Consider the following 10327-nt stretch of genomic DNA (forward strand, 5'->3'; position numbering starts at 1 on the left):
TTTAATTACTATACACTAAGCAGTGTTTTTAAACACCAATTTAGGCTTTTGAATAACAACTTCTAAGTCCCTTTGGGGGCACTTGAAGAATTGGAACTGAAAATTCATTGCTATGAAGAATTAGAACAGAAAAGAAAATCAAGCATCTGATCTGAATTGTAGTTTACTCAGAGATTATCTTATTTCAATTATGGAAGGAGTACTATATAAAGTTAGAAAAGATATCTAGATGTCATGTTCTTCAGCTCTGTTATCTTTAGGTTGGGGTAATATTTCATTAAAACACTCTTGAAAACCTAGGTGTGGTACACCATCTATCAGAAATCTTTGGACGAACTTCCTATCTTAGAACAGAAAAGAGAGATAATCAAAGAGCCTTGGATTAGAGAAACCTTTACCACTGATGAGGTTTTTCCAGGAGAGCACCTTCCAACAGAAATCCTTCAGTTCCCTAGCTGTTTTACAAGCCTCAATGAGACAATGCTGTGCTACCTATGTAAATTTCCAGTTCTTTTTTTTTTTTTTCCATTTATTTTTATTAGTTGGAGGCTAATTACTTTACAATATTGTAGTGGTTTTTGCCATACATTGACATGAATCAGCCATGGATTTACATGTGTTCCCCATCCTGAACCCCCCTCCCACCTCCCTCCCCATCCCATCCCTCTGGGTCTTCCCAGTGCACCAGCCCCGAGCACTTGTCTCATGCATCCAACTTGGACTGGCAATCTGTTTCACACTTGATAATATACATGTTTCGATGCTGTTCTCTCAGATCATCCCACCCTCGCCTTCTCCCATAGAGTCCCAAAGTCTGTTCTATACATCTGTGTCTCTTTTTCTGTCTTGCATATAGGGTTATTGTTACATCTTTCTAAATTCCATATATATGCGTTAGTATACTGTATTGGTGTTTATCTTTCTGGCTTACTTCACTCTGTATAATGGGCTCCAGTTTTATCCATCTCATTAGAACTGATTCAAATGTATTCTTTTTAATGGCTGAGCAATATTCCATTGTGTATATGTACTGTCTCTTTATCAGTGGTTTTTACCTTATATACTACAGAATGTAGAATTTCTCACACTGAATTCAAAGGTTCCCCAAATGTTTGATTCAAATTTTATTTTTTTAATAATTTTTATATTGTCAAAAGGGAGATGTCAATTTTTTTTAATATGTTACAAACTCTCCATGCATTAATTTGAGGTTAAGTCATTTCAGTATAGATCTCAAAATTCATCTCCACTTGTCATCTTTAGATGAAGCACATGCCCAAGACTTTACGGTGAATCACTTAAAAGCGACTCTTACTTATGTCTATTTCTCCCAAGAGATCAGGATTTTATTGATAGCAAACTACTAAAACAAAGGAGTAAGAAATATACTGTTATTTTTAAAAAAGGAAGAAAAAAAGAAACTATACTCAGGCTACTATAACTGCAATTGTTGTCCATAGCCCCCAACTTTGAAAAATTTTGAGCATAAAACAGCAGGGTCAAGAGTCTATGGCATTCCAACCGTACTAACTCCTGTTGGGTCTTACCTGTGTCTCTGCCAGCCAGTCTCCCTTGATTCTTTCCCATTTCTAAGCTTGGTTCTGCAGACTTCCTATTTATTATTTTAGCTATTCAACTGCCTTCCAATAAATTCCTTTTCTGCTAAAAGCAAAACAAAACAAAGTAAAAACCCAAGACAACAACAAACTAGTCTCATTTTAAAAATTTACCTTTAATATTAAAATTTTGCACTTAATAAATGTTTAGTAATAAAACACAAGCTTTCATCTACTTTATAGGTTGGGGTTCTATGACAGATTTTGTTTCAAAAAGAACTCCATCTTTTTAAAATTTAATTTGAATTCCTGTAATGGTTACTGCCTTGAAGGCACTGCCATGCAGAGCCGCTTAGCCTCAGCATCCGGAGTTCCTGGAAGTTAGAATTAAACAAATACTCCTTTCTTTGTAAGCTTCGGCCTTCAAGAACCAGTCACCTCAAGATCTCAACGTCTGATATCAGTTTCAACACACCCTTTCCTAATCATCTTTTTATTGCTTTTGGTGCTGCCTATTGTTGAAGCAGTAGAAACTAAAGATACAACGGCTCTCTTGTCAGGTGTGGTTCTCAGCATTACAGGGATCCATGCTTGTTTGGAGGGTGTGTATATACACGAAGAAGAAATGGACAGACGTGACTTTAAAGAGCCCTCCTGAATCAAGCCTTGCCCTGAAAATCTTTGTCCTATTGAGGTTCAGAACTGAGCTTTGGTGTTGGCAAGTTCGCAAGAAAGAGTAAACTGGGTAGTTTCATATTCTTGGTTATTGACTGCACAAACCAATATGATGGAAAAATTGATATGTTTGAACAATTGGTGTATTGAACAAATTGATAATATTGTGCTAAATGGAAAACAAAATGTTTTCTTCACAACAAATAATGCACTGAAAAACATCATCTATAGTTTGCACTTGCTAGTTAGAAAGAAGGTCAAACAAGTGAGATAGCTGAAATTTGCATAAGTAATATTTCATAGTTTCAGAATTCTCAGTAGGAAGAAGGAGACTCTTGCTCAAAATCCTAGGAAACTGTTACTGCTCAGTTATAACCAGTACCTCCTATATCACTAAGGAGTCTTTTCTCCATTATTTTTACTGGATTTTTGTTACCTCCCAAGTTAATATTGTACCTAGATATTAAATACAGTTGGTTAAAGATTAAAACTTATCTTTTCTGGGGGAAAAAGTTTAGAGAACGTATTTAATGTATTTAACATTGAAATGGACAAGAGATTTAATGTTTAACAAAGACAAAAATATCTCTATATTAACTGAGCAACATCTCCATGGTGAGAATTACTATATTAAATATAAACCCATTATGTAAAGTGTTAAAAATAATGGTACTGAATTTTAAAATGTTAAATATAAACCCATTATAAAAAAAGTTAAAAACGTTTAATTTGAAATCATAGTATTGAATCTCCTCCCAGATTCTTGTCTTAGCCTCCTTCCAACCATTTCTGTGCAAATCTAACTATATCGTGCCTCCCCATAAAATCTTTTAAAAACTTTTATCTAACAGGGAATCCTATAAAGGTAAGGTTTAAATTATCTGCGTGACCACAAGGCCCCTGAAATTACTTATCCTACAAGATTTGGCACATGGTGGTGGGTGCTCAATTACGGTTTGTTGAAGGAATCAATAAAAACTGGAGAATATAAGAGTCGCCACACTATCCTCCATTCCCCTTGAGTTTTCAGCAACAATATTAACAGCAGTGGTTATATGGCGCTTACACATAATGATCTCATTTGCATCCAGCACTTTCCAGACACATTTATGTATGGTTTTTTTCCAAACATGAATTTATGACATGTAAAAGGAAATGCCTCTCTAGGAAACAGATGTATACAAGTTCTTACCCCAAGAAGCTGCAAAACTTGAGAAAAAGTATTCCTAAAGAGGTTTGATAATGGGTGACAGGATTATTAGGGCTTAAAATTAAAAGACTCCCGGTCTGGCCGTTTTCCAGGCTCTGAGGGAGATGGTGGTGCACACTGCATGGAGAGATATAAGGCTTTCTAAAAAACAATTTTTTTTTTCTGTTGAAATATCTGGGACTTATTCTTAAAAACACGAAAGAGGGAACCTAAATTGAAAAGTGCTCCCCGACTTTACTAGTCAATGCAAATCTCGGGACTTGGCTTTTAATTCACTTCCCTGAGGACAACTTCTTCAAGTGTTTCCTCAACACCACCAATGAAGGATTTCTTCAGTCCACGACTTGGAAGAGATGCGGGCTTGAGTTCTGCCACTCCACTGGGTAAAATTATTTAATTGTTTTAAAGCTTAATTTTCCTCATAGCTGAACGAATAAAACTCACGAATCCCACCCCCCACTCCCTCCCTAGGATTATTAACGACTTTATGAGGTCTTTGGTGACGATTTAACTACCTCAGCTAGTTCACGCCGCCGGGCCCTCCTCCCCGATCCACTCTCTCCGCAGGAAGCCGCGGGACCTTAGTGCGCACGCGCCGCCGCACCCCGGGGGCGCTCGCGCACTCGCGCGGCGCCCATTGGGCGTCCCGCTACTAGCCTCGGGGAGCGGGCGCGCGCGCGCCCTTTGGCCCCGCCCCCAGGGGCGCGCGCCCGTAAGGCGACCGAGGGGCGGGGGGCGCGGGCGAGGCCGGTCATGGAGGCCCTACGGAGGGCCCACGAGGCTGTGCTTCGTCTGCTGCTGTGGCGGCCCTGGGCCGCGGGCGCCGCCTCCCGCCCGAAGCCCCGAGCCTCTGAGGTGCTGACGCGGCACCTGCTGCAGCGGCGCCTGCCTCACTGGACCTCCTTCTGCGTGCCCTACAGTGCAGTCCGGAACGACCAGTTCGGCCTCTCGCACTTCAACTGGCCCGTGCAGGGCGCCAACTACCACGTCCTGCGCACCGGCTGCTTCCCCTTCATCAAGTACCACTGCTCCAAGGCTCCCTGGCAGGACTTGGCCGGGCAGGACCGGTTCTTCACGGCGCTCAAGGTCGTCAACCTCGGTGAGTGGCCCCGGGCCGGTGAAGCACGTCCCGCCGCCGACGGCTCCTCTGTTTGCAAAGCACGCTGACAAACGTTCTGCCTCCGAGGCCGCCACCCGGTCCCGAGATCGGACAGCGCTGGCGCGAGGATGCCCTGCCCCGGCCCCGCGCAGGCTCGCCCGGGCGCACGCGCTCGCCACGCTTCGCCCAGTGCTGGGGCGTGTCCCACCCCCTCTGCAGCCGTGCAGGACCGACCCTGGTCCTAGGCTTCTGTATTCCCCGCCCAGCAGGTGCTTGTCAGAGCTAAGTTATTGCTCCTGAATGGTCCCCCGGAAAGTGGGGCTTATTGACAGGCCTGTACAGTGGGACCTCTCTGCATCCGCTCCCGGTGAGAGGGCATTTTATTCTTATTTCCAGCCCCTCGTTAACTAGAAGGAGCCTTCCATTGGGCAGTAAGAAGGAGGGTGTAGGCCGCTGGAAATGGCTCTGAAGTTTTTATAAAATGCCTGATTATATGGCAGGCTTCATTCTCATGAACATCACTTTGTGGGTGCGAACTACTTTTTTAAGTTTCTTTGTTCTCTTTATATGAAGTCCCAGCAAGTTAGTTTTACTAAAACCACTGAAGGTTTTCACTGGCTTCTTCAGATACTAGGCTTAAAAGATATTTAAAAGATTGCCTCTTTAATACTGGTATGTTTTCATGGGAATATTCTAAGTCAGAGTATTTACTCTTGCTGAATGTTTATCTTTTAATGACAGAAGAGGCGTGAACATTGACATGGGTGCATCTTTCATGTTTTATAGGTAAATGAAAAATAGGCCTTAGGATGTTTGAACCTATTAATAACTGATAATCAAGTTAATCCATATTTCAGTAATTCAGAATCTAGATGTGCAAGCTAACTCACATTACCCAACCAGTTTTTTGAACCAGAATTAAAGCTCAACCCCTACGCAGCCACACTTTTACTATGTAGTCTTGACAGTTTCTTAAACTTAAATACATCACGTGTATTTTTTGCTTATAATTACTCACATATGTAAATCATGGGGTTCTGGAGCCATTGCTCCACTAGTACTGTCCTGAGTTCATCCCATTAAGGAGAAGATTATTTAGCGATGTGTAATCTTTTAAAAGTATGCCTTATTATTTGGCTGATGAACTATATAGAGCATGCCCACTAATTTTGAGGTTGATGTAAAGAAGTTGAAGAGTGTAGTGATTTAGAAAATTCAATCTAGAATTATTTGGAGAGACTAGAGTGATGACTAGATTCAGGAAGAATACATTTGTTTTATTGAATAGCATCTTCAGAAACAGAAAAAAGTCATTCTTCCCAAACGTACAGTTAATACACTTTAATAGGTTAGGAAGAGCATAACTGAAGAGTTGTTGGTAAACTATGTACCCAATGCCTTTTTTAAAAAAAGTTTCCACCATTTAAGAGCACCTTACTGATTAGGGCCTAATCTTTTTAGGTAGAAAGAAATCCAAAGAAAATAGGAGGCCCAGAACATTCTCACATAGAAAAGTAGTGAAAGTAGTAAAATCTTAAAAAAGAAACAGCTGTAGTTTTTTTAATGTGTGTGCAAGAGAAAGCTGAATAGTGATTTAATGGTCTTTATGACCTCTTTAAAATTCTAAAAATTCTGTTTAAAAGAGAATAAGAGTTTTAAATTAAACTGAAAGGAAAACTTTCTGCTCAGGTATTTGCTTTAATACAAATTGGCTTATACTGATAAAAGGAGGTGTTTTTTTTTTCCCCTGGACTTTTTATTCACCAATTTGGTAATGTTTCTTTTGTATTATTGTCTCAGAGGAGGGAATTAGATAATAGGATTCTTTCTTATTCTGTGTTGTGCTATTGCGCCTCTGGACCATGAAGTATATATTCTTTTAAAAAATACTTAGGATTTTATTCCTTCTCTTCCCTTTCAAATTAGTAATTATCAAAGTAATTCATTTTTCAATTTTGTAAATAATAAAGATTTCTCTTTTACCCATTTGTTCCCTTTCTCGCCTGCCTTCCTTTCAATGGAAGCGACATTTTACTGATGGTTTATCAGTCTGGGTATCCTGCTGGGAAGTAGATTGAGATTTAAGAAAATCAACTTACCATTGGAATGAATGGGTAATTGGAGACTTGCTACAAAGTTCTAATTTTTTTTAAGTGCTTAATTTGACATTGGTTTACCTACTGTTCAGCTGACTCAAAATGAATTATTATGCAAGGAATTGAGTTTCACATTCATTTTGATGTTATGATATGTTTCAGACAGTCTAGAAAAAATTTAATTTTTCATCAAACCTTATAGATTTTATAGCATATAAGAATATAAAGAAATATAAAGCTATAAAGAATTATGGGATTTTTTAACTGTGTTAATTATGTATGTGGCTAATCTTCACATTTAGTGTATTAGTCTGACTGCATTAAATAAGTAGACTGCAGGATTAAAAAAAAAATAGAGAATTTCTGACTCCATGTCACATCTCAACCCCCTATCAAACAGCATTAACAATTCCTAGTTGTTTCTTAGTAAGAGCTAATGTAGTTATTAGTAATCCTTGGTCAGTCCTCCATTTTAGCTGAAAAAATATTGACCATTTGTGTGATTTTTTTTTTAATATCAATATTTTACAGGAAACTGATAAATACTATAAAAACAAACAATTTTCAGTGTCGCCAGCTATTTCTGAACTGAATGTCCTTATCATTGGTTTAAAAGTCATATTTTATTTATTTTACTATTAATATATTTGGAAAATTAGTAATTATTTCTAGAACCTGTTTTTCTCTCCATTGATTTTCACCTTTTGAAGTTGTGATAACATATATTAAAGTTTATTTTTTATTTCAACTGCTCCCTCTTCAGTCACTTCTGCCTGTCTTACTCTTGTTCTCTTGTCCACTTCCCCATTCTACACCCCCACTTGCCCTTTTTTTTTTCTTTTTGGTTGAATGATTAATAAATAGCTTTATGATGATAGTTTTTGTGCCTTTTTTGTGACATTCCTTTGAGGCTTTCAGAGATTTGCAGGGAGGTATTCACAAGGCAAAGAAGGCAATATACTGTGAAAAGGTTTCACAGGAGTTCCAGGAAACCCTATGATTATAAAAAGCTGTGACCCAGTATACTCCTAAAAATAGAGAGGTGCCAGTCTGAATGGGTTTTTTTGCCTTATCTCATTGCCAACTAGTGATGCTTCCCCTGATTAATCTTTGGCATCACAGTGGCTGGAATGCAGCTTCAGGGAATAAGCACAAAGTAGTCCACTGAACTTACACAATCAAAAAAGAGCGTTAACACAGCAAAGATACTCTTACAGAAAAAATAAGAAAAAAATTTAGCAATGTGATTAGTCCTAAGTATGTGTTGATTTCCCTAGTAACTAAAAAGAAAATGATTTTCCAAATTACAGCTCTTCTTTTAAATTGACATTTTCTGTCCATTTCTGTCCTATGTATGTTCCGCTCATACACAGGAACAGTAAAATTATTTGTGCAAAGTATACAATATTTTTATTGATTTTATGTGCCTGTGGTTTTATACATATGTTTTTAATGTTATTAATAGTCACTGATTTTAAATAAGTGTCTTACAAAAAATAGGAATTGTGAAAGTTGGTTGTTTTTTTTTTAGTCCAGCTTACTCTCATGTGCCCATGAGGGGGCTTAATGCAGTCTCTGACTAGTGTATGTTTAGTTGCATGTATCACAAATGGCAGCCTATCACAAATGGAAATATTTCAAAGAAGAAATATATTCTTGGAGTCTACTATTAACCTATTTCAAGTAGGTTGAAACAAGATTTTCAAATCAGTTGTAAAACTATGAATGGGATTATTTCTTTCTCATGCTTGTTATTATACCAAAATCTTCCTTAGAATTAGGTTTTGCCTTTGATTTTGAAGACAGCTTTTTGACCTAGTTTCTTTTAAATTGTACAAAAATTATTTTAGCCATCAGTATTACTGTCCAACTTATAGCACAATAAATATGACCTAGTAATTTAAGCTCAAGGCCTATAATGAAGAGCCTCTACAACTGAATAAATGAATATTCTCCATTTGCTTATTTGTGAAAAGACTATAGAATTACTTCATAATTACTCAGAGGTAATGAATTAATGTTTGTAAAGTACTTGAAGTAGTTTTCACCAGCCTTATCTATAGTTTTAAAAATCTCTAGGCTCTCACAATTGTTACTGTGTTTCACAATCACAGATGAAATTGACCTCTTAGGTAGAGTCAATGTTTACTCATATTTTTATAACTTTATAATTTCTTGATGTTGCTAAAGAGTGCTATGTGATTTATACCATGACAAATATGAGTACATGATTAATAAATGTTTATTTCACAAATAACATATTCATTTGTTTTCTAGGTATTCCAACTTTATTATATGGACTTGGCTCCTGGTTATTTGCTAGAGTCACAGAGACTGTGCACACCAGTTATGGACCAATAACAGTTTATTTTCTAAATAAAGAAGATGAAGGTGCCATGTACTGAAAGTGTGCATTGAAGGACATAAATATCAATAGATTTTTTCTCATGTGTATGTGCAATATTTATTTTTGATCCTTTAAAATAAAACTTTGCAAATACTTTTTTCTTCCTGCAGTGTCTGGTTCTTTAAGATGAATCATTGCCCTCAAGAGGCAAAACTTTTCATACATTGTAATATATTGCGTACTCTGTTTAGCCAATGGGAACCACAAACACATAACATTATACCAATTTTTTCCTATAACTAGGTTGAACTAGAGATAAAAAATGATTGTAATTTATAGATTCTGTAGTTATATATCAACTCTTTGAAAATATAGATATGCACACAAAGAAGGAAGGAGAAAAAGTCTTTAACATTGGAAAAAGTAGAGAATTTTAGAATATATGATAGAGATAACATCAGTAGCAAATCTAAAATTGGTAAGAATTCTAACTGCAACCTGAAGTTTAAACCATTCAACTGCCAGGATTTTAAATGGAAATGTGTTAAAAGCCCTTGTGCCATTTTCCTGTACTAGAGGTGTGGGTGGAATGTTGGACCTTCCTATTACCTAAAGAATCCAATACCACACTAATTTTTTAAATATGATAACAACTCCATTTAATGCAAGTGCAGCAAAATAAATTAAGACTTATTAAAAGTTAAAATAGCATGCTGATAAAGCTGTAAGAACAATTAAGATCTAGAAAGACCCAGAAAAAATAAATTTGGTAACTGTTTAAAAAAGCAATTAGCTGAAATGGTACGTATCCATAGACTTATTGGCCATGGGAAGTGGGCTGAAATTTTAAAGACCTGATGGCAGTTTTGCGTTAGAATTTTATTAAGCTAATTGCATTTTTGAAAGCAAAGTCATTAAAAAAAATTTATCCTTGGGGGTAGTTACAAAATACCCAGACGAATGGTAAATTTCAGAAATTTGGAGTAATTTAGGGAGAACTAAGTAGAACTGTTTAATTTCTAAACCAATGGGTGTTTAAGATTTATGATCTCTCCCATAATTACAAACATGCATTATATATCATTTTATGTTAATGTGTTGCTGATGCTCTGCAACGTTTACACATTTTTATAGCAAAATATTTTATAAAATTCAATCTAGCCAACATTTGGGTGCGTGCTTCTAACAAATCAGGGAAAGCTAGTGGAAGTAATTGAGGTGAAGGTACCAGAATAATGGAAGTAACACAAACTGGCTTCGTTAAAGGTAGTCATTTTAAATAAGCTACAGAGAGTGAACTGTTCTTCAAATATATGTAGTGTTCACTTGTCTAAAAGCAATTCT

The 10327-nt window shown here is 37.0% G+C and overlaps 1 protein-coding gene and 1 pseudogene across 1 annotated transcript; both read left to right on the top strand.

Annotated features, from left to right (window-relative positions):
• The first annotated feature begins 1950 nt into the window (after positions 1-1950).
• LOC122443076 lies at positions 1951-2415 on the top strand (annotated as a pseudogene).
• A 1622-nt stretch (positions 2416-4037) lies between these two features.
• On the top strand, positions 4038-9140 carry C6H15orf61 (chromosome 6 C15orf61 homolog). Its single transcript, XM_043470883.1, has 2 exons — positions 4038-4540; positions 8914-9140. Exons 1-2 carry the CDS (start codon positions 4195-4197, stop codon positions 9039-9041), a joined length of 474 nt encoding a protein of 157 aa, XP_043326818.1. The 5' UTR covers positions 4038-4194; the 3' UTR covers positions 9042-9140.
• Positions 9141-10327: the final 1187 nt, after the last annotated feature.

Source organism: Cervus canadensis, chromosome 6, assembly GCF_019320065.1.
Source record: "Cervus canadensis isolate Bull #8, Minnesota chromosome 6, ASM1932006v1, whole genome shotgun sequence".
In the NCBI taxonomy this organism is placed as follows: Eukaryota; Metazoa; Chordata; class Mammalia; order Artiodactyla; family Cervidae; genus Cervus; species Cervus canadensis.

Coding starts and splice junctions, on each gene's coding strand:
- C6H15orf61 (XM_043470883.1), top strand. CDS start 4,195: ATGGAGGCCCTACGGAGGGCCCACGAGGCTGTGCTTCGTCTGCTGCTG. Junction 4,541..8,913: donor GCTCAAGGTCGTCAACCTCG/GTGAGTGGCCCC, acceptor TTTGTTTTCTAG/GTATTCCAACTTTATTATAT.